At 38.4% G+C, this 25,853-nt stretch overlaps 1 protein-coding gene across 1 annotated transcript in view; it reads right to left on the bottom strand.

Annotated features, from left to right (window-relative positions):
• Positions 1–25,853, bottom strand: part of LOC150084454 (diacylglycerol kinase theta-like) — a 457,615-nt gene that overhangs the window by 339,897 nt on the left and 91,865 nt on the right. Inside the window, exon 3 of the mRNA XM_090376240.1 lies at positions 2,119–2,221. Coding sequence (XP_090232366.1) covers positions 2,119–2,221 — 103 coding nt within the window. The remainder of the gene's footprint in view (positions 1–2,118; positions 2,222–25,853) is intronic.

Below are 25,853 nucleotides of genomic sequence, written 5' to 3'. Positions count from 1 at the left end.
CTTTTCTGTGCAACAGTATCAAAAGCCTTCCTGAAATCCAAGTATATGATATCAAAATTATTTTTTGCATTCATTTCCTTTGTTACTGCATCATAGGTATCTGATCAAACTGGTTAGACAAGCTCTCTCCTTAACAAACCCACGCTGTGACTGAAGTATAACTGCACTTAATCAGGACTCCATTATTTTCCTTGGAATAGAAGTTAAAATAACAGGTCTGTAATTACTCATGTCACCCTTTGATCCACTCTTTGTGACCTGGGGATACATTTGCACATCTCCAGTCCATAGATACCTCACCTGATTTCATAATTACAGCTAAGGTTTTGCTTATCTCCTTTGCTACCTCCCTTAATATAATTGGATAGTAACATCCATCCCAGCACCTTTTTAATGTTTAGCTTCAACAGTTTCTCTTCAATTGCATTTCTCTTCAACAAAATCATTTAGCTTCCTGTTAGAGTTTGATAAACTTCTGTCATCCCCTTCCCTACAGAATTCCTCATGTGTGAATGTATATGCAAAATACCTATTCAGTTCATCAGCAACCTGAGCAGGGTCATTTAGGCATTTCTGTGCTCCCTTTATATGGACATCCCTAATATTTTTGTCATGCATAAATAGCAATCATCAGTGTAGATGTGCTGTTCTTGTCACATCACAGAAACAGCAAAAAGTATACTTCTAATTTTCCTAGTTAGCCACATTCTCATATTTGTGTCTCTGGTAATATAGCACTTTTGTGGAGCCCAAGTAGTGTAACTAAAGTACAAAGAATATGCATGTTTAGTAATAATGTAGATTTTCTTACTCTGAGTTTATATTGTAAATCATCTGTACACATAACAGAAATTGTCTGGGTGATTCAGACACTTCTTTTGCTTCTGCTTAAACATTTTAACAATACAAACCTCAGCAAAACACAGAAGAAACAACAATATGCAATAGATAAGATAAACTGCACACATTCTCACTTCAACTGTCTTTCAAGTTAATGAAAGAGAGAGGTGAGAGGCCAACAGCCAAGGTTGAACATGTTAACTTATCAACATTACTGCCATCTATGAGATCATGCAAACATTATTATTTGCAGGTAATACAAAAGATCAGTGTTATATCTACTTTCCCAAACTGTAGTAAGACATATATCTTACCTTACCTCCACTAATATATCAACTGATTGCAGTCAATTTTTTATTAGTAGATTTTGAAAATGCTTGAAATTTCCCATGTGACATTTTCTAGATATGCATTTATTGTCGTAAGATAAATATATATGTATATCTTACTAAACTGTAGTAAGATATACATCTTGCTACAATAACCTGCATATCTAGAAAATGTCACATGGGAAATTAAGCATTTTCAAAATCTACAAATAAAAAATTGACTGCAATCAGTTGATATATTAGTGGAGGTAAAAATCATGTTTCCCAGCATTATCATTAACTTAGTAATTATATGGGCTTAAACCACAGTCAAGTGAAAAATGTGAATTATTGTACTCACACACTGCCCACTTGAATATGCATTCTACCTTTAGATTCTACCTTTCATTCTTGGACAGATAGACAGCAGAAATTTTCCAAATAACGGCACCACATGTTAATTGTACCTATATATTATGAATATGCTAGTTTATCAATTTATTATAATAATAAATCTTGGTTTTGAAATTGAATTATTTTATATTTTTAAGAATCATTTTTGTGAAATGCTTTTATAAAATATAATTTATGAATTATTACTTTGTGAAAACATGGAATTTGTGACTTTATACTTACTATCCTAGCATCAATGGATGGTTTATACATTGAAGAGTATCTGATTGCAGTCTATATATTACGATAATTTTATCACATATACGAAACAAGGATTCAACCTTTACTTCAGTATTAAAGTAAAATTAATGTAATGCTATCAGATTATTTTTATATCAAACCCAGCAAGTGCTTAAAAATGTAAACTGTCTACATAATGCTTATAATAGTAACTTGACATCATTACAATAAATTAAAAAAAAAGTGCAAATTAAATAACACAATGAAAAGATAATAAAAACATGAGTTCTGAACATAATGAAAGGCAATTTTTACTCTAGTCATTATAAATATTTACCTTCACACCGAATAGCACAACTGTCCTCAATTCGTTTTCTACAAATGTTGCAAAACTTTCGCTTGAGGTGACCTGGCTCACTCCAACAATGAGGAACAGGATTCTATTCAGTAAACATAATTTTATAAAGCAATATATATATATATATATATATATAATATAACTTAAATAGTATCCCACTTATTTTCTAACACAAATCTTTTAGTTTTAAATAATTTTATGCTAGCTGACACACTGAATTACTGTCTGTAAGAAGAATTCTCTAATTTCAGATAGGAAGAGAAAGGAAAGAAAAAAAAAGACTAAATGAAAAAGATTTACAAAAAAAAAAAAAGAATTAAGTTATAAAATTAAAAATTAAATTTTCGGAATTTATTGTTATTTTACTGTTCTGATATAAGGAATATTTTAAAAAAGAAATAATTTCCTGCAAACCCTCCCCATCCCCCCCCAAACAATATGCAATATTGTTGATTCTTGTTATATTGCTTCATCCTCAAATAAAACTAACTCGTTCAGCTAAACCCAACAATATTAAATGCTGATGGCATCCGCTTGCTTTCTTGCATCACATGTCTCTACTACTACTCTTTCTCAGACAACATACAGAAGGGTGCATACATTTAAATTGAAAAGGATGGCTGTTGGATAGACATGCAAAAATTTGCTTTCAGCAAGACAGTAACTGATTATTGGAATATACTTCCACTTGTGTTGTGGAAATGGGTAGTAAGTATGAAAATTAGACAAATTTTTAGAGGGGTGTATAGTGTTTTCTTTTTCTTTTTTTTTTTTGCTGATGTATAAGCATGCTTCCTAGAATAATTTTCCACAAATAATACTATTATAAAAATTAAAAATATATGTGAATCAAACCAAGATGAACAGTGTATGTTCTATTTGGTATGAAGACTTTATAAATTAATGTTGACATTGAAAGATTATCATCAAATACATTGATAAATCATTACTGCAAAATTCCAGTTTACAATCCAGAATTAAACTGCTACCTAACAGCACTGGTAGGTTCATTAACAGGATAAGTAACAGTCATCACAGTGTTTTGTAGGCTCTGCCAAACCATGGGAATTGCAAATGACATAGCCTTCTTTTCACCATTTTCCCACAATCTCAATACTTCAACACAGGTTCAGCAAACTTTATGTGGATCCCATACCTTGATCACCAAGTTTCGCTCTGAAATAAGCAAAATACACATTTTTTACAAATTCTATAATATCTTGTCTTTGTTTGAGGCCTACATAACGTCCACAAATACAACGAAATAAGTTTGGTTTTTTCAAACACTTGCATGAAAACATTTTACTTACTTTTCAGCACAAGTTTGAAATGATAACGTTAAAAAGAAACTGAACTCACACCAACAAAATACTGCTGCACGGAGCTCTCAGAGTCAAGAAACAAATGAGTGAAGGCAGTATTGCCAACATGTGAAGATTTAGTTTACAAATTTCCAGCTTAAACAAACTCCTAACTTAATACATTCAATATTACAACTCATGACATCAACTTGATTGATTTGTGAAAAAGCAGTACATGATAGAAAAAAAACTAACATTTCTGAAATGAGTGTGAAAAATTGAGTTAAAAACAGTTATTAGTTTACAAACATTGAAACCTACGCAGAGTGGTATAATCCATTGCATTTTGATTTCATGTTCGTTTTTTTTGAAATTTATATTGCAGAAGCCTTTTTTTTCCTTAAAATTTTGCTAATTGATCAAATACTACACATCATAGTTGATGCTCTAACAATATTGTTTGCACATAACAATATGTTATGTGCAGGGTGCACTTTTTCTTTTATGCACAATGTAAGTCTTAGTAAATGTAGAGGAATACAATGCAAAGAGCGAGAAGGGTACAGTGTATCCTAATGTTCCATCTGCCCTTAGAGCAAACTCACATGGGGAAAACCTGCTGATTCCATGTCCTCCACTTATATTGTAGAATTTAGCAGCAGAGTGTTGAAATTGAAGCTTCTGAAGATGTTACCGAAGTCTACACACACCTGAAGACACTGAGTTTAGCCCTCCACAGTTTTCCTAGCATGAACTCAATGATCTTGGAAGAGATTTACATTTACCAAAAGAACCTTCAAAACTATGGTTCTAGACTTAAGTCAAAAAATCTAGCACACAGAAGGTTTTTCTCAAGTTACAGACATACAGAATGAGAACTAGTCCCCTACTTTTCTGAGGATGATTCTAATGTTTTTTGCAGTAATATAAATGCCTTAATGAACTATTTAGCAATTAATTACAATCCTATAAAGTAGAGACTTTTTATTGATTCATCAAAGGGGAGTCTCAAAGGTGTGTTGCTCCACAGTGGAAATAAATATGGGCAATTCCAGTAGATTACTCTGTGTATTTGAAAGAAACATATGAGAACTTGAAGAAGTTGTTGACAAATATTAAGTATGATAAGTATGAATAACATGGTTGGTTTGTATGTGCTAAACATGCTACTTGGACAGCAATCTGGCTACACAAAAATGTTTTGCTTTTTGTGAAAAATTGGACGGTCGGGCAAGGAGTACGCACTGGGATATCAAGGTCTGGCCAAAGAAGGGAAGTTTGTTGCCTGGATCAAAGAACATAGCTCATAAACCAATGATAGATCTAAAAACTGTCCTTCCACCTTTGCAAATCAAACTGGGTTGGATGAAACAATTTGTGACAGTTTTACCTCAGAAAGTCTCTGCTTCAACTAGCTTTATATTAAATTCATATTGATTACCCAAGAGAAGCTAATATTAGGCATTTTTGCTGGACCTCAAATTCACAAATTGGTAAGGGAGCGAGATTTTGAGGGAACTATGAATAAAAGAGAAAACTAGACATGGACTGGCTTCAGGTCTGTTGTTGAGAACTTCTTAAGAAACAACAAGGAACCAGACTACAAGAATATAATTGAAAATATTACAGCAAACTTCAAAAATGTGGGCTGCAACATGAGTGTCAAGGTAAATTTTTTACACTCCCACATTTGACTACTTCCCAGAATCTAGGAAGTGTTAGTGAAGAACAAGGTGAGAGGTTTCACCAGGCCATTAAAGACATGGAGAGGTAACAGGGGAAGTGGAATATCAGTGGGACCGAGATTAGCTTGGTGCGGGCAAAGTTTTTACTGCTGAGGCTAATAGAGAAGTTTTTTTTAATTTTTTACCATTTTATTGATTAAATTGGCATAATAATTTATTTTCTAGGAGAGCTTTTTATTCCTAGTTAAGATACTTAGTTTACTTTGTACTTAGATAGAGATTTTGTGGGTTATTACTTAGTATCGGTAAAACTTGTACCATTCAAAACTTGCTGCCATTGTGTAGTATCGATACAGAATGGCATTATGTATATCTCGAACTTGATAGCATAAAGTATAACGTAAAACTAGATAGCATAATACGTACAAAAAAAGTAAAGCGCAGCCATTATCAACCCACTGCAGGAATGGAAGCCTCCTCAACAATTCATGTTGAGGGAAATGGACCATAATCTGCCAAGCTGGTCCAGTGCAGGTTGGTAGATCGACCGTATTCAGCAGTCAGGGGGTTGAACCCCGGTCTACTCAAAGAGCATGTGCTACTGCACTCCCACTCCTGCCCACTCGGCTACGGAGGCCGTTGGTAGCATAATACGGTAGCATAATACGTAGCACTGTAGTAAGAATCTGTTAGCTTAGTGTAATATTGGCAATTAATCAATTCAATTTATAAATCCTCTTAGTTTTTATTGTTAATTAAATAGTATTTAAACGGAAATCATGCCCCAGACTACAGCAGCAAAGCAACGTGCTTGTTGTTGTTATTTGGTTTTTAGGGGCATTAGCAACTAAGGCCATATTGCTCCGAGAATATGCGGTGGTCATTCCCTGACCTTTCCACATCCTCCGTATTTGGTGGTGACAAGCTCGAACCCCAGTATAATCAAGAAGCGTGTAGTATGCACTGCTGCTCCTTCCCACCTGGCTACGGAGGCGGCAAAGCAACGTGCACAAAGTAGCGAAAGTGCTGTGGTTCGCGGAAGAACTGAAGGGGCGATTCTCCAACACATCACAGCTAAAAAAATGAGCAAAATTCGAAATGTTTTTGGATCTCTCTCGAACAGGACATGATCTAGCCAAGGAGGATGTCTTGGTGTGTGTGCAGAGGTGCAGAGAATGTGAAAAAATTAGGCACCAACTCGGCATTCTGATGGGTGTCTATGAGAGCTTGAAGAATCAGGTGGATGCCCTCAAAGGAATTGAAATGAGAGGTCCATCAAACTCTAAGCTGCCCACTTCAATGCAAGAGCTCGCTTTTATGCACCAAGAAATACAGCAGCAACCTTCAGGGCATAAAAAATAACAATAACTAGCTCCTGTGAGACCAGCACAGGAGCTAGTTATTGTTATTTTTTATTTTTTTTTTTTTCCCCCTGGTGCAGCATAAGCCTCAGGCTTCCTTGCATCATATGGATAATAATAATAATTTTTTTACTGAAACAGGAAATAAAGTGTGCAAAAAGGATAGGTGGAATAGGATCACAGTATGTCTGCCAGGGGCAAAAGTTGACGTGTTGTAGAGCAGATATCATCTTTTAAGGGCACAAAAAGTGATATCATTGTACACGTTGGCACTAATGACATTAAGTGTAGAAGATCTGCAGATTTACTTAGCAAGTACAGGTCAACGTTGAAAAAAAGTTGCGATTTAGGGTTAACTTTGAAAGTGTCTGCAATCCTGCCCAGACACGATAGGAGGGAGTATATGGTGAGAGCCTTGTCAATCAATTCGGCCCTGGAGAGATTGTGCAGGGCTCTTAGGGTAGAATTTTTCTCAGCGTGGCCTGGGCTTATTAACAGGAGAGATAGGGATGGGATGGGATACACTTAAATAGAAAGGGTGCTAGAATATTTGCTGATGCTATCGAGGCGATGTTAGGCAGGTTGGAAAAATGTTAGTTTGGGGGGATTCACAGACTAATAGATTAACAGTAGCTGCAGGCAGAAGGGGAAATGATTCTTGCGATACTTCTATTGGAATGAGCAGCAGCCCAGAAAGCAAGTTGCTGGGGATTTCAGGAACTGCGGGAGTCATGAAACAAATAAGTACATGGGCTGTGTTAGAGTAACTAAGAGCAAGAACAGGTGCATGTATACTTGCATATACACCAATGCTAGGAGTATAGTTAATATATTTGATGAGCTTGAAATGCTAGTCAAGACATTAAAGGCAGATATTGTTGGGATATCAGAGAAATGGTGTCACTCAGATATAGGGATGCAGAATTGGATTTTGGGGAGTACCATGTGTACATAAAGAATAGACAAGATAGGAAGGGAAGGGTGTTATACTGTTAGTTAAGAAACACATCAAATCTAATGAAGTGCATCCAGTCGACATAGATGGACAGTGCAATGTTGAGTCAGTTTGGCGTGACATAAGGACTGGGAAAGCAAAAATGAGGCTAGCAGTTTGTTATAGGCCTAATGACTCTGATGAATACAATGAACATTTATACAAAGAAATAGAGTGGGCCAAGTAAATAAGAGTGTCTTATAATGGGGGATTTTAACTTCCCAGATATAGATTGGAACTTGTGGGTTGGTCACTTACACACCAGCAAAGGCTTTTGTGGATTTATTGGATGATTGTTTTCTACAGCAGCATGTTAGAGAGGCAACAAGAGGGAGTAACACTCTTGATCTGATTATCAGCAGTGGTTATTCATGCAAGAATTTACAGATAAAGGAACCACTAGGAGGCAGTGGTCATAGTGTACTGATGTGGGATTTTCTTAAAGATGTAACTACCATCAGGGGTAAAGGGAAGGGTTTTTGCTTCTGTAAAGGCAACTACAGCAGGCCCTCATTATAACGCGGTTTGCTCTACACTGATTCGTTATAACTCTGTTCTTATATTATAACTCATATCTCACTCTAACGCTGTCACAACTGACTGTAATGCTCTTTTACCAGCGTATATATTAAATTTTTGGCATGTTTAACGAAAATGTTTCGTCTGATGTAGTCAATAGCTTGAAAATGAATAGCAAAACAGCATTAAAAAGTTTCCTATGCCTACTTGCAAAATTTTCCCACGCTCAGTGAAATTTTTTTCCATGCTAATTTAATTGCAGTATGGTGGCTTGTTACATAGTTCCGAGAACAACATTTTAAAAAATGATAAAGTATATTGCTGGTAATATTTGCATTATATGCATTTATCCGAAGTCTAGTCATCACTCAGTACAGGGTTAAGTAACAGATAGTTTACTCGAATATTGTAAAGTAATTAATGCAATGCTGTTACAGTTTCGAAGATTAATAATGGCGGATAAGAATTAAAAAGCAAAAATGTCTTTACGCGGCATGAAGCCTACTAAGGTAAGAAAAAAACTGAATTTGAAAATTAAAAGTAAATTATATTATGTGTTTTGAAGCAAATCAATTCCGTTCAATGACAAGTAGATGTGTGCAATCATTTAGGACTGGCAGATTCAACTGTAAGAACAATTAAAAAAAATAAAGAATTAATTTTAGCAGTGGGAAAGCCAGCTGTTCCACTGCAAACAACTGAATTGGTTATGGCTAGGCCGGCTATTATAATTGAAATGGAGAGACTTCTAAATAATTTTATTGAAGATAATATCCAATGCACAATTCTGTTAACTTAAATATTATTAAATAAAATGCGATTAGCCTATATGATGATCTAAACAAAGCTCACCTTAAAAAGAGAAGTGGTAAGTGCAGATCAAGAAGGAGACAAAACTTTCAAAAAAGAACTTCTTAAAATAATTGAAGAGAGGTGTTATACTTCTCAACAAGTTTTTAACATGCATGAAACAGGACTTTTTAGAAACAAATGCTTAAAAGAAATTTCGGCAACGGTAAAGAAAGCCAGCATGAGAACGACAAGAAACATTGGATAACTTACGCGGAAAATTAGTTTCCCGATATGGCACTCTAGCGCTGCTCACTCAGTAAACAAACGGTAGGTGTTATCGGTCTGGAGCAAAGTCGAGAACGATATACTGATTGACAAGTAGGCGTGCCAAATGATGTGCTGATTGGTGCGCGAACACAATAACATCGGTTTAGTATTACTTCAGTAGAACTAATGGTAACTTGCCCTAATCACACATGCCCTAACCTTTTTTCACCATTATTTCGTAATGGTGAAAAAAAAAAAAAAAGGTCAGGTTACCTCGACTTGAATCCCTTGAACCCCTTTAGAATCTTTTGAACCTCTTTAGAACCCCTTTTGAACTTCTTTAGAATCACAGTCATATAAAAAAATTATTTTTTTTATGACTGTGATTCATACAAAGTTACATACAGTCATAAAAAAATAAAATGTTTTATGACTGTATTTTTATTTTCTTGTTCAATATGCCCTGTAGCTTGTCGTCTGTTGGGCCCACCACCAATCATTTCATTGTTTGCCATGTCTACTTGTCAATCAATATATCCTTCTCAATTTCTGCTCCAGACCGATATCACCTACCGTCTGTTCACCGAGCGAGCAGTGCTAGAGTGCCGTGTCGGGAAACTAATTTTCCACCTAAGTTATCCGACATTTCTCGTTGTTCTCGTGCTGGCTTTCTTTACCTTAGCCGAAATTTCATATCCAAAGAAGTAAAAAACATGCCAGTTGCCAGGCTTCAAAACGGCGAAGGAATGTTGAGTGGTAATGCTGCAGGGGAATTTAAATTAAAATCCCTTTTAGTTTACTAGGAAGAAGACCGAAGTACAACCAAAAATCGACCAAAGATACTAAAACTCAACAGCCCGGAGCCGTTGGATTAATAAATTCATGATTTTAATTGGCATTTTAAGTTTAATTTTGATACATAATGTAGTTACTTACCATATAATTATATACTTATGTAATGGAGAATATTTTATATGTATAGATTTTTAATATTAAATATTTTTCCAGACATTTGGCGTCTTTTCACTAATGTTTATTATTTGTGAGTTGTGATGGTATAGACCATGACTCACACATACATACATTATATTACAGGAATACAGCGCTCACTTAGCGCTGATTCACTTAGCACTGTTTTTCCAGAATCAATTATCAGCATTAAACGGGGTTCACCTGTACAGTGCTCTTAGAGATTTTTTACGTTCTACAGTGGGACCAACTGATGATGTTACCAACAGCAAATTCTAAATGGGAAGCATTCAAGGAAGTAATTTTGGAAACTACTAGGCTTTTTATTCAAACTAAGAAATACTGCTCTAGGTTTAGGCCCAAATGCATGTCATATGAACTAATGAGACTCGTGCCAGAAAAGAACAATAAACGGGATGTACTGATGTGAGATTTACTTAAAGATGTAACTACCATCAGGGAATAAGGGAAGGGTTTTTGATTTCGTAAAGGTGACTACAGCAGGCCCACATTATAACACATTCACTCAACACTGATTTGCTATAATACTGTTCTTATATTATAACCCATATCTCACTCTAACATTGTCACAACTCACTATGCCGACCGGGCTAGCCGGGTAAGTAAAGTAGCTGCCCAGCAACCCAAAGGTCGTGGGTTCATATCCTGCCTCGGGCTTGGATCAAAGTACTGCAAAAACCTTGGAGGTGCATTATGGCCACAGAAGCCGATGCGCCAACAATTACCAAAAAAAAAAAAAACTTTGTGGCACATAAATTGTCAGTTGACACAGAAGGCTATGGTAGACACAAGCTAGTCTGTAATCAAGTCACAAAGGAGGTTAGGCAAGCAAAGGCAAAAACGACAGCAGACTTCTTTACTTATATAAACTCTAAAAAGAAGGAGATGAATCAGATGAACCACTTGATATCAATGGTTTGACTGCAAATGATCATTCTCAGATAGCTGCCAAAATAAATGAGTATCTTGCATCTACATTCACACATGAGGAGTTATTCAAGGAGGAGAGGGCCAGATGTTTATCAAACTCCAACAGGGAGTTAAATGATTTTAAAATAACTGAGAGCAAAGTGGAGGAGAAATTGTTGAACATAAACATAAGAAAGGCACTTGGGGTGGATGGAATCTATCCAGTTATATTAAAGGAGGCAGCACAGGAAGTAAGCAAACCCTTAGCCATAATTATGAGAGCTTCCTTGTACCCAGGGGAGTTGCCCATGGACTGGAGATGGGTAAACATGAACCATTTTCACAAAAGAGGATCAAAGGGTGACATGAGTAATTACAAACCTATTAGTTTGACTTCTGTTCCAGGGAAAATAATGGAGTCACTGGTTAAAAAAAGTTGCAGAATCATCTAGACAAGACAACAGTAATAATTCAGACACAGTATGGGTTTGTAAAGGGAAAGTCTTGTCTGACCAATTTGATTGGATACTATGATGTGGTCACAAAGGAACTAGATGCAAAAAATAATTTTGATATTAGCATTAGCATTTGCAGGGCATATGATGCAAGAAAGCAAGCTTATATAGCATCAGCCAAAAAAAAAAAAACAAAACACACCACCTTCTCATTTCGCCCATTCACTCGCTCCAAATGTTTGTCTAGTTCTGACTTGAATCTGTTTAAGCTATCAACTTCTACAACTACAGATGGAAGTTTGTTCCAGCAATCAACCACCCGATGGCTAAAGGCAGCCTTCCGCACATCTATCCTACAACTGTCTTTCCTCAATTTGAATTTATGCCCTCTCAGACAGTTATTCTGATCAAGAGGGAGAATCCCATCAGCACTGAGCATGCTCAAACCATTCAAGGCTTTATACACCTCAATCAGATCACCTCGCAAGTGCCTAGTCTCCAGACACTGTAATTTGCAAAACTTAAGCATTTATTCATAAGAGCACCCCTTTGTTCCATTCACTAATCTTGTTGCCCTTCTCTGTACTCGTTCCAACAGCTCAACATTCCTCTTAAAAATGAGGCCTCCAGGCCTGTATACAGTACACAAGGTGTGGCCTGACCATTGCCTTATACAAGGGAATAATCACCTCCTTATCCCTGCTATAGAAATTCCTGTATATCATTGACAAGACACCATCAGCTACTCTTGCAGACCGTCTGCACTGCTCAGAAAACTTCATATCTGCCTGCACAATTACCCCCAGGTCCTTTTCACTTTCTACCACTGTCAGTGTATCAAAAGGATCATGAACCATTACAAAACCGCCAACCTGGAATCATCCAGGCAATATGGATTCAAACCGGGCTTCTCGACCATTGAAGCAGTCCAAAACCTCATAACCAAGGCAACCTAAAGTAACAAGAAGTACTTTCTGGTAATAGCAGTCGATTTTGCTGGGGTGTTCGACACAGTATGGTGGCCGAGCATCCTTGGCAGGCTCCGGAAAGCAGCACTCCCATAAAACTTGTATAACAGTGTCTGGGCATATCTGTCGGATAGGAAAATTGAGGTCGTCACAACTTTCCAAAGAGCTGTTAAAAGCGTCCGAAGGGGCTGCCCACAGGAATCTGTCCTGGGGTCAATAATGTGGAACATGGTCTTTGATGACTTATTGGCTCTGGACCTGGGAAATGTGGCCAGCCAGGCCTTTGCTGATGATCTCATTTTAATGGTGGAAGCAGACTCCAGAACGGGACTTGAAACACAGGCGAACCAAGCATTACAAACCCTACAGAACTGGGCAAAAACACATATATTAATGATTTCACCAAGACAAACTCAGTATTACTAAAAGGCTCTCTAAATATCAGATGACCACTGCAAATAAAGATAACAGGATACACCATTAAACTAGCAAAGCAAATAAAGTATCTAGGTATTATCCTGGATGGAAACCTGTCCTTTACACCTCACCACTTAGTTTCTCTTTCAGGTAGGTACCTGAAAGAGAAACTAAGGAACTATGCAACACTTGTAGCGAGAGTATCTCGCAGGGACTGGGGACTCAACAGGAAGACCCTGTCCCTGTATTATAAAACAATATTCATTCCAGAGATCACCTATGGATCGCCAATCTGGTTCAGGAAGGCCGGAACTGCAGTTAACAGAAGACTGCTGGACACTATCCAAAGAAACATACTTCTAACTATAACTAGGGCCTGCAAAACGGTGAGCACCCACGCTCTGCAGGTCCTGGCAGGAACTCTTCCGCTGGACCCCAAGGTGACTAGATGTGGACTCATGTATTTACTGTCCAAGGATATGCCTGCCTCCATTTATGACTTTACTTTGGACCCAACCAACAGCCGGACGACAGAGAAACATCAAATAGTGGCTCACATGTTGAAGATTTGGCAGCACAGATGGGAGATGTCACCAAAGGGTCAAGTTACAAGAAGCTTCATACCGACAGTCGCAAAAATGTGCCCAAAAGCCCCCTCGTGGTTCTATCCTGGGCTAAATACAACCTTCTCCTGACGAGCCACGGCCAATTTAAAGCAAAACTGAATGCACTCAGAATAATAGAAGAGTCCACATGCACCTGTGGAGAACCTGAAACCTGGCAGCATATTATGCACGACTGTGAATGTTACGAAGAACACAGAAGTAGACTTTTAACTGAGATTCAATACTTGCCGAAAAATCAAGAGTACCATCTACTGGATTCAGAAGATGAATACAAAGCCCTCAACAGATTTACATTTGAAGTCTTCAATAGACGATGAACAGAAATAGCCATCCACAACGAATAGATGACCACAAATAATAAATAAAGGCAAACTGACAAAACATCAACATAGAGGAAAGGATCGCAAAATACTAAGGACAAATGGTGTAATATGCAGCAGAATAAATGAAACAGCATCGACCTAGGAACCAATGGAAATGGCACCAGCCAGGATGTCATTGCTCCGAGGATGAACCTACACAACAGGAACAACTTACACCTAGAAAAGGCCTAGGCCCCACCAACAAGTCATCATCGGACTGCACTGGCTGGCGGACACTGCAAATTGCCACTATGGCGAACTGGGTGGAGCTCCCTTGCCCAGCCCACTTTCTCTCCCTATCCCTGGTGGGGTGAGGGGACTGTCTTTCTGCCCCCTCCCCACCCCACCACCCCCTCTTTTCCCTCTGGTGGGGCAAGGGCATGCCCCACTGATATACCTGGGGTTGCCTTCCCTATTGATCCCATATATTTGTCTTTTCCCCCCAGCCTTCCGTCTCTCCCTCCTACTCTACTTATATCGCCAGCGAAAAGCGAATGCCCCACACAACAAGAAATTTTAAATGCCAAACTTGACACACTTGCAACCTCTTTCGGCCTAACTAGATTCAAGCGTTTATCCCCCCCCCCACCTTTTTTCTTCTTTTTTTATATATATATATATATATATATATAGGTCCTAGCCACTGAAATCTCAGGAAATTAGGTGGCAGGACCTGCCAGAGTACTTATCTAAAAATACTGGTGTGCCTGATCTGCCTCCACGGGGCCAAGTGTGGGCAACGTTCGGCTTCAGTACGGGTCTAGCGGCTAAATGGCCAGATGAACAATAGAACACAACACTACACATGTACAATATCCATACACTTTTAAATCTCTGGCCTTCCCAGCAAACTGGTACACCCACAATGAAAGCAACGTGGAGATGGGGGGAAACCCCTGGTGCCGTTAGACACTAAATACACTTTACACTTTTGTCAGTGTAGTACTTGGCGAACAAAGTGAGAAATTATACAGGTATAATTGCCAGGATCGGTCGAGCAGACTGAGGATTCAAAAGAAAGACCCTGGCAATCATATACTGCAATGTTCCTACCTGTTATCACCTATGGAGCCGGTGCGTGGTTCACCCGCTCAGACATAGTAAGAAATAGGAACAAATTAGAATTGATACAAAGGACAATACTACTCACTATTACCAGAGCATGTCGCACAGTAAGCACACCTGCACTAGCCACTGAAATCCCAGGAAACTAGGTTGCAGGACCTGCCAGAGAAACTTGTTGTGATACAGGACACACCCAACTAGCCTCCACGTGGCAGGTTATTGGCAACGTCGGGCCCTACTAGGGACCTGGCGGCCAATAAGCCGGATAAACAATGGGCACAATACATCACACTGCAGAGACATGGCCCATACACTTTCAAGTCTCTGGCTTGACAGTGTACTGTCCTCAATACAGCGAACACATGTGGAGATGGGAGAAATAACACGAACATACCTTACACCTTGTGTCAGTGTAGTACCACACAGTTGATACATTACTCTGGAGTTACTCCTTCCCATATGCAGTACTTTGAATTTGTCAATGTTAAACTTCAGTTGCCACCTTCTCAGACCATCTGCTCGACTTTTCTAGATCCTGTTGCAGCAGCACACGGTCATTAGTGAATTAACAACCCTGGCAACCTTCTTATCGTTGGCAAACTTGTACATTAAGCCTGATATACCATCATCAATATCATTAATGAATACAGAAAACAACAATCGACCCAACACTGAACCCTGGGGAACTCCACTAATAACACTAGTCCACGAAGAGCAGTGTCCATTGATTACCATTCTCAGTCTTCTTCTTCCACTCAACAATCCCTTTATCCATAGCAGCAATTTGCTCCAGTGCCACACTGCTCCAATTTGTGCAGAAGTCTTCCATGTGCAGCAGTATCAAAAGCCTTTCTAAGATCCAAATATATGATATCAATTATTCTTTGCATCCAGTTCCTTTGTGATTACATCCCATTATCCAAGCAAATTGGTCAGACAAGACTTCCCATTAACAAACGCATGCTTCCCATTAACCAAGTCTTGTCTAGATGATCCTGAACTGATTCTTTAACCAATGTATCCATTAATTTCCCTGGAACCGAAGTTAAACTAACAGGTCTGTAATTACCTGTATCCCTTTGACCCTCCTTTGTGGATTGGGGTCACATTTTCACATCTCCAGTCCATGGGTAACTCCCCTGAGTCCAAGGAAATTCTCATAATTATGGCTAAGTATTTGCTTACTTCCTTTCCTGCCTCCTTTAATATAATTAGATAGATTCCATCCACCCCAGGTGCTTTCTTATGTTAATCTTCAACAATTTCTCCTCCACTTTACTGTCAGTTATAACAAGATTATCTAGCTTATTGCCAGAAAACAAGATTATAACAAGATTATCTAGCTTACTTACACCTCTGGCATTCCCCTCCCTGAATAACTCCTCATGTGTGAAGGTGGAGATGCAAAATATTCATTTAGCTTGTTAGCTACCTGAGCAGGATCATCAACAGTTGAACCATTGATATCATGGGCCAATCTGATTCATCCTCTTCCTACTAGAATTTACATAAGTAAAGAACTCTTTGCTGTTTTTCTTTCTATCCTTTGCCAAAAATTTCTCTTAATCTGCCTTTGCCTACCTAATCTCCTTTGTGATTTGGTTACAGATCGGCTTATATCTATCATAGGCTTCTGTGTCACCTGTTAATTTATATGTATCCCATACATTTTTCTTCTCTGCCACATGTCTAATTAGTTCATCTGACATCAATTTAGGCCTAAACCTTCACCATTATTTCTTAGTTGGTATGAAAATTCTAGTAGCTTTCAAGATTATTTCTTTGAATGCTTCCCATTTTGAATTTGCTGTTGGTTATATCATCAGTTGGTCCCACCATATAGAATTTAAATACTGTCTAAGACCACCATAGTCATCTTTACGAAAGCAAAAAACCATCCCTTTATCCCTAATGGTAGTTACATCTTTGAGTCCCACTTCAGCACACTGTGATCACTGCCAAACAGTGGTTTCTTTATCTGCAGATTCTTAATGTATGAAGAATCACTACTGATAATTAGACCAAGAGTATTACTCCCTCTAATTGCCTCCCAAGCATGCTGCTGCAGAAAATAATCATCCATAAATCAATAAATCCCCAAAAGCCTTGCTAGTGTGTGAGTGATCAACCCACAAATTCCAGTCAATCTCTGAGAAATTAAACTCCCCCATTATAAGAAACTCTCATTTACTGGTCCATTCTATTTCTCTCTACAAATGCTCATTATACTCATCAGATTCATTATACCTATAACACACACCTACTCTCATTATTTCTTTCCCAGTGCTTAGGTCACACCAAACAGACTCAACACTGCATTGTCCATCAACATCAATTGGATGCACTTCCTTAGATTTTGTGTGTTTCTTAACTAACAGCATAACCCCCTCCTCCCTTCCTGTCCTGTCTATTCTTTCTTTACAGATTGTACTCCCCAAATTCCAATTCTGCATTGCTTATGTCTGTGTGACACCACGTCTCTGATACTGCAACAACATCTGCCTTTGATGTCTTGACTAGCACTTCAAGCTCATCAAATTTATTAACTATACTCCTAGCATTGGTGTACATGCAAGTATACATGCACCTGTTTCTACTCTTAGTTACCCTAACACAGCCCATGTATTTACTTGTTCCTCTAAGACTCTCAGCAGACCTGGAAATCACCATTGCCTTGCTTTCCAGGCTGCTGCTCAACTGCATTTCAACAGAAACAGTGCAAGAATCACTTTCACCTCTGCCAGAGGCTACTTTTAATCTATTAGTCCATATATCCCCCCAAGCTAACAATTTTCCAATCCACCTAACTTTGCCTCAATAGCATCAGCAAATATTCTTGCACCCTTTGTATTTAAGTGTATCCCTCCCTGTAGAAGCAGTCTCTCCTGTTAACAAGCACAGACCAGGCTGAGAAAAGTTCTACCCCTTGAGCCTTGCACAATGTCTCCTGGGCCAAATTGATCTACAGGGCTCACATTATATACTCCCTCCTATTGTGTCTGGGCAGAACTGCAGACACTTTCAAATTCAACCCTAACCCCCGGCTTTTTTTCAGCATTGTCTTGTACTTGTTAAGTAATTCTACCAGTCTCCTTCTCTTAATATCATTAGTGCCAACAATATCACCCTTTGTGCCCCTAAAGAATGATATCTGCCCTACAATGTCCTCAACCTTTGCTCCTGGCAGACATACCCTGGTCCTGTTCCATCTATCCTTTTTGCACAATATGTTCTCCGTTTCCCTGACAGTAGAGTCACCTACAACAACTAATTCCTTTAGGACCAGCGCATTCTTATACTTGGATGTCAGGAAAGCTTTTGATACTGTTGCACATGGACTACTACTGTACAAATTGGAGCAGTGTGGCATTAAGGGCAAGTTGCTGCATTGGATAAAAGGATGGTTGAGAAAGAAAAGACAAAGAGAGGCAACTATTGGATACTGCTCTACATGGACTAATTTTATTAGTGGAGTCCCTCGGGGTTTGGTGTTGGGCCCATTGTTGTTTTGGAAATTCATCAATGATATTGACAAAGGTATATCAGGCTTAATGTCCAAGTTTGAAAATGATACAAAGGTTGGAGCTGTTAATAACAGTAATGAGAGTATGCTGCTACAACACCATCTGGAAGAGTTGGGTAGATGGGCTAAGAAGTGACAACTGCTGAAGTTTAAGATTGACAAATGCAAAGTACTGCATGTGCGTAGCAGTAACCCCAGAGAAATGTTCCAATGGGTGGTGTTACACTCAAGGTAGCGGAAAATTAAAGACACCTGGGGATAATTGTGCAGTCAGATATGAAGTTTTCTGAGAGTGCAAACAGGCTACCAGAATAGGTCTTGGGGTTTTTTCAATGATATACAGGAATTTTTCTAACAGGGATAAGAGATTATCCCTGTTAGAAAAAGGAGGAGATTAAGAAGGAGAAAAATCAGGAGGAGATTATCCTCTTGTATAAGGCAATGGTCAGGCCACACCTTGTTTACTGAATACAGGCCTGGAAGGCTCATTTTAGAAAGGATGTAGAGTTGCTAGAATGAGTATAGAGAAGGGCAACAAGATTAGTGAATGGAACAAAGGGTTGCCCTTACCAAGAAATGATAAATTCTGCAAATTACAGCTTTTGTAGACTAGGCCCCTGCAAGGTGATCTGATTGAGGTATATAAGGCCTTGAATGGATTGAGCAGGCTCACTGCTGAGGGGATTCTTCCTCTTGCTCACATTACAAATGTGAGGGGCATAGATTCAAACTGAGGAAAGACAGTTGTAGAATAGATGTGTGGAGGTTTGCCTTTAGCCAGTGGGTAGTTGATTGCAGGAACAAACTTCCATCTGTTTTGTTTTGGAAGTTCACAGCTTAAATAAATTCAAGGCAGAGCTAGACAAACATTTGGAATGAATGGATCAGTGAAATGGGAAGGGGGATTTTTTTTTTTTTTTTGGGTGATGCTGTATAAGCTTGCTTTCTTGCATCATGTGCCTCTACTAATGCTAAGTCTAATCAATATGATGGCTGACTATTGCTGAATTCTGTAGAGGGACCCTAAAATAGAAGGATCTGCAAGACAATTGAAGAAATGGAAATTTCATCCACTGTAGATCAGTTTTTAAAATGAGAGGTGTATAAGCTTGCTTTCTTGCATAATGTGCTTCTACTAATGCTAATTCTAATCAATATGATGGCTGACTATTGCTGGTATCAGTGAAATTATTCTTGTAGGAATGGAATACTTTATTGCACATTCCACTTTAAAATCGCTTCCTTTATCTAAACCTTGGTTTTCCAATAAATGTGCTAAGGCTGTTCAAGAGAAGAACGTTGCATATCGTAATTGGCTTGTTTCCAATTCTTCGGTTTCATTTTCTGCCTACACCATGTACAGTACTTCCTCTGACCAAAGCTCGCAACAATTGTAAAGGGACTCTAAAATAGAGGGATATGCAAGACAATCGAAAAAATGAAAATTTGACCCACTGTAGATCAGTTTTTAAAATGAGAGGGGATTATTTAGTGGGATTTTTACCATATTCCCTTCTTAATTGTGTTTTTAACATGTATTTAGATATAAAAGTGTAGTAAAACACTTCCTAGTTCATTTCACAAATATATGTGGTCTCAATTCTAACCTCAACGATGTCCATTTCCACTTGCAGTCTGCCAAACCCCATGTACTTTTTCTGACAGAATCTCAGTTATCAGTTGATTCAATTACAGGTGACCCCCGCTTAATGCTGATCATTTGTTCCGGAAAAACAGAGCGCTAAGTGAATCAGCGCTAAACGAGCGCCACTTTCCCATAAGGTAACATACGTATTTATGAGCTGCGGTCGGTGCCATAGGATATTTCCTAATGAATAATAAACAGTAATGAAAAGATGCACAAATGTCGGTCAAAATATTTAATATTCAAATATTTGCACATATAAAATATTCTGCATTGCATACGTATAATTATGTGGTAACTACTTGTGTATCAAAAGTAAATTTAAAATTCCAATTAAAATAATGAATTTAATTGAATTGATGAATTTAATCATGAAAAATGTGTGGATTTTGAGTTGAACTTTGGCCCTCTTCCAAATAAACTAAAAGGGGTATTAATTTTAAATCCCCCGCAGCGTTACAACCAACAATAAAGTCAACCGATCCTTCGCCGCTTTGAAACCTGGCATGTTTTTTTCTTCTTTCAATATGAAACTTCTTTTAGGCATTCGTTTCCACAAAAGTCCTGCTTCAGCTATGTTAAAAACTTGAGAAGTATAACACATAATACCCCTCTTCAATAATTTTAACAAAAGTTCTTTTTTGAAAGTTTCGGCTCCATGATCTGCACTTGCGGCTTCTCCCAGAATTTTAAATCTATTCAACCAGCCCTTACCAGTTTTAAATGGTTCCACATTTTTTTTTTTTTTTTTAGGCGAGTTTTCTTCAGATCATCATATTGGCTAATCTCTCTCTCTCTCTCTCTCTCTTTTTTTAATATTTAACTTAACTGAATTCTGCGTTGGAATATTGTCTTCAATAAAATTAGTCTTTCCATTTCAATCCTAATAGCCGGCCTAGTCCTAGTTGCTTGCAGTGGAACAGCTATCTTTCCCGCTGCAAAAATTAATTCTTTATTTTTTTATAATTGTTCTTACAGTTAAAGTTGCAAGTCCTAAATTATGGCACACATCCGTTTGTCGTTGACCGGAATCGATTCGCTTCAAAACGTCTAATTTAATTTTCAAATTCAGTCTTTTTCTTACATTTATAGTCTTCGTACTGCGCCCAGACGTTGTTGCTTTTTCATTCCTATCAGTCATTATTAGCTCTTCGAAAATGTAACTGCTTTGGTTGAATTAATTACGATACAATATTTAAGTAAACTTTCCGTTAGGCACGATGTCTAATACTCTACTGAGTGATGACTAGACTTCGGATAAATGCATATAACGCAAATATTACAAGCAATATACTTGGTCATTTTTTAAAATGTTGATCTCGGAACTACGTAACAAGTCACAGTACTGAAACTAAATTAGCGTGCGAGAAAATTTCACTGAGCGTGGGAAAATTTCTCAAGTCGGCGTGGGAAACGTTTTAATGCTGTTTTGCTATTCATTTTCAAGCTATCGACTCCATCAAATGAAACGATTGCGTTATGTCAAAAATGTAATCTGTAAAAGAGCGTTATAGTGATCTGTGACAGCGTTATAGTCAGATACGGGTTATAATATAAGAACAGCGTTATAGCGAATCAGCGTATAGCGAACCGCGTTATAACGGGGGCCTGCTGTACTGCTCATCTCAGTTGCCCAAATTATTCGCTGTATCATTCCTTTTGCCTCAAAGGTGGTCCTTGTGCATATGTCCGTTCTGATATTCCCTGTCAGAGACTTGGTAATTTGGAATCTCCTCTTTTCAATCTTCTGTGGCTTAAAATCTCTGTGCCTCACTGTGTCAAATTCATCTATTGTCTTTACCATTCTCCCAATTCCACTAATCACTTGGAGCTCTTTGACTTCCTCTCTTTGCAACTTGTCCAGTCCAACTTTCCTAACAGTGAGGTAACTTTCCTAAGTGATTTTAATGTTCACAACTCCAGCTAGCTTCCATTTTCTAGTCACACTGACACAGCTGGTTGAGATGCTGAGGCTTTTGCAATTACTAATGACCTTCTACAGATTGTTCATTTACTTACAAGAGTACCGGACAATCCTAACCATTCAGCCAACACACTTGATATTTTTCTCACAAACAACCCTTCTAAGTATATGGTCGAAGTGATTGGTTCGAGGAAGAACAAGACAGGCATTTGGAGTGAATGGATGGGTGAAATGGGAAGGTGTTATTTTTTCGCTGATACTATATAAGCTTACTTTTTTGCATTGTATGCCTCTCCTAAACCTAATGCTACTTAGTATTAGTAAAGGAACATGGTTCAAGAAGGCAAGATTATATAGCATCAGCCTAAAAAAAAAAAAACTCATTTCGCTCACCCACCAGCTCCAAATGTTTGTCTAGTTTTGCCTTGAATCTATTTAAGCAATCAACTTCTACAATGACATATGGAAGTTTGTTCCAGCAATGAACCACCTGCTGGCTAAAGGCAAACTTCCGCACATCTATCCTACAATAGCCTTTCCTCAATTTGAATTGATCGCTCTCTCAGGCGATTATTCTGAGCAAGAGGAAGAATCCCATCAGCATTGAGCATGCTCAAACTATTCATGGCTTTATACACCTCAGTCAGATCACCTCACAGGTGCCTAATCTCCAGACTCTTGCCCTTCACTGTACTCGTTCTAGCAGCTCTACATCCTTCTTAAAATGATGCCTCCAGACCTGAATACAGTACTCAAGGTGTGGTCTGACCACTGCCTTATACAAGGGGATAATCACCTCCTTATCCCTGCTAAAAAAATTCCTGTATATCATTCACAAGACACCATGGGCTACTCTTACAGACAATCTGCACCGCTCAGAAAACTTCAAAACTCTCTGCACAATTACCCACAGGTCTTTTTCATTCTGTACCACTGTCAATTTAGAACCACACAGTTGATACGTTACTCTGGGGGTTTCTGCTTCCCATATGCAGTACTTTACATTTGTCAATGTTAAACTTCAGTTGCCACCTCTCAAACCATCTGCTCAACTTTTTTGGAACCTGTTGCAGCAGCACACTGTCATTAGTGTCATTAACAACCATGCCAACCTTTGTATCATCTGTAAACGTGGACATTAAGCCTGATATACCTTCATTAATACATACAGAAAACAATAATGGACCTAACACTGAAGACTGTGGGACTCCACTAATAACATTAGTCCATGAAGAGCAATGTCCATTGATTACAACCCTCTGTTTTCTCCCACTCAACCATCCCTTTATCCATAGCAGCAATTTGCCTCCAATGCCACACTGTGCCAATTTGTGCAGCAGTCTTCCATTTGCAACAGTATCAAAAGCCTTTCAAAAATTCAAATATATGATATCAAAATTATTCTTTGCATCCAGTTTCTTTGTGACTACATCATAGTATCCAATCTAATTGGTCAGACAAGACTTCCCCTTAACAAACCCATGCTGTGTCCGAACTATAACTAAAGTCTTGTCTAGATGATCCTGCAGTGCTTCTTTAACTAGTGCCTCCATTAATTTCCCTGGAACAGAAGTTAAACTAACAGATCTGTAATTATTGTGTTGCCCTTTAATCCTCCTTTGTGAAAATGGGTCACATTTGCACATCTCCAGTCCATGGGTAACACTCCTGAGTCCAAGGAAGCTCCCATAATTATGGCTAAGGGTTTGCTTACTTCCTTTGCTGCCTCCTTTAATATAACTGAATAGATCCAATCCACCCCAGGTGCCTTTCTTAAGTTTATCTTCAACAATTTCTCCTCCACTTTGCTCTCAGTTATTACAAAATCATTTAGCTCACTGCCACAGTTTAATTCACCTCTGGCATTCCTCTCTCTGAATAACTCCTCATGTGTGAATGTAGATGCAAAATATTCATTTAGTTTGTTAGCTAACTGAGCAGGATCATCAAAAGTTGAACCAGTGATATCAAATGGACCAATCTGATTCATCTCATTCCTTCTAGAGTTTACATAAGTAAAGAACTCATCTCTGTTTTTCTTTGCATCCTTTGCCAAGGATTTCTCATAATTTCCATTTGGCTGCCTAACCTCCTTTGTGACTTGCTTACAGCTTACAGCTTATACTTGCTTACAGCTTATATCCATCAGAGGCTTCCATGTCACCTGTTAAATTATATGTATCCCGTGCATTTTTCTTCTCTGCCACGTCTCATTAGTTAGCATTAGAATATGCATATGATGCAAGAAAGCAAGCTTATGCGGCATCAGCCAAAAAAAAAAAAAAAAAAAAAATTCCACTTCGCCCCTCCATTTGTTCAAAATACCTGTCCAGCTGAGCTTTAAATTTATTTAGGCTATCAAATTCCACAACAAGGGGTGGAAGTCTGTTCCACCAGCCAACTGCCCGCTGGCTAAAGGCAAATTTCTGCACATCTATTCTACATCTGTCTTTCCTCCATTTGAATTTATGCCCTCTCATGTGATTATTCTGAGCAAGAGGAAGAATCCCATCAGCATTCAGCATGCTTAAACCATTCAGGGCTTTATACACCTCTATCAGATCACCTCGCCAGTGCCTAGTCTCCAGACACTGTAATTTGCAAAACTTAAGCCTTTCTTCGTAAGAGCGACCCTTTGTTCCATTCACTAATCTTGCCCTTCTCTGTACTCGTTCCAGCACCTCTATATCCTTCTTGAAATGAGGCCTCCAGACCTGTATACAGTACTCAAGGTGTGGCCTGACCATTGCCTTATACAAGCTAATAATCACCTCCTTATCCCTGCTAGAAAAATTCCTATATATCATTGATAAGACACAATGAGCTACTTTGCAGCCTGTCTGCACTGCTCAGGGAACTTCATATCTGTCTGCACAATTACCCCCAGGTCCTTTTCATTCTCTACCACTGTCAGTGTAGTACCGCAGAGTTGGTACGCTGCTGGGGTTACTGGTTCCCATATGTAGTACTTTACATTTGTCAATGTTAAACTTCATTTGCCACCTCTTAGCCTATCTGCTCAACCTTTCCAGATCCTGTTTCAGCAGCATAGCATCAGTAGTATCCTTAACAACCCTGCCAACCTTTGTATCATCTGCCAACTTGGCCATTAAGTGTGATATACTACCATCAATATCATAAATACAGAAAACAATAATGGACCCAACAGTGAAACCTGAGGGACTCCACTAATAACATTAGTCCACGATGAGCGGTGTCCATTGATTACCACTCTCTGCCTTCTCCCCCTTAACCACCCCTTTATCCATAGCAGCAATTTGCCTCCAATGCCACACTGCTCCAATTTGTGCAGAAGTCTTCCATGTACAACAGTATCAAAAGCCTTTCTAAAATCCAAGTATATACAGTAATATCAAAGTTATTCCCTGCATCCAGTTCTTTTGTGACTGCATCATAGTATCCAATCAAATTGGTCAGGCAAGACTTCCCCTTAACAAAACCATGCTGTGTCCAATCTATAACTGAAGTCTTGTCTATATGATCCTGCAGTGCTTCTTTAACCAGTGCCTCCATTAATTTTCCTGGTACAGAAGTTAAACTCACAGGTCTATAATTACTTGTGTCAGCCTTTGATCCTCCTTTGTGAATTGGGGTCACATTTGCACATCTCCAGTGTATGGGTATCTCCCCTGAGTCCAATGAAGCTATCATAATTATGGCTAAGGGTTTGCTTACTTCCTTTGCTGCCTCCTTTAATATAACTGGATAGATCCCATCCACCCCAGGTGCCTTTCTTGTGTTTATCTTCAACAATTTCTTCTCCACTTTACTCTCAGTTATTAAAAGATTATCTAGCTTACTGCTAGAGTTGAATACACCTCTGGCATTCCCCTCTCTGAATAACTCCTCATGTGTGAAGGTCGATGCAAAATATTCATTTAGTTTGTTAG

This window comes from Mastigoproctus giganteus, chromosome 6 (assembly GCF_048544385.1).
Source record: "Mastigoproctus giganteus isolate SK-2022 chromosome 6, ASM4854438v1, whole genome shotgun sequence".
In the NCBI taxonomy this organism is placed as follows: domain Eukaryota; kingdom Metazoa; phylum Arthropoda; class Arachnida; order Uropygi; family Thelyphonidae; genus Mastigoproctus; species Mastigoproctus giganteus.
The sequence above is the reverse complement of the archived record's forward strand: the minus strand, read 5'-3'. Positions and strand labels throughout refer to the sequence as shown.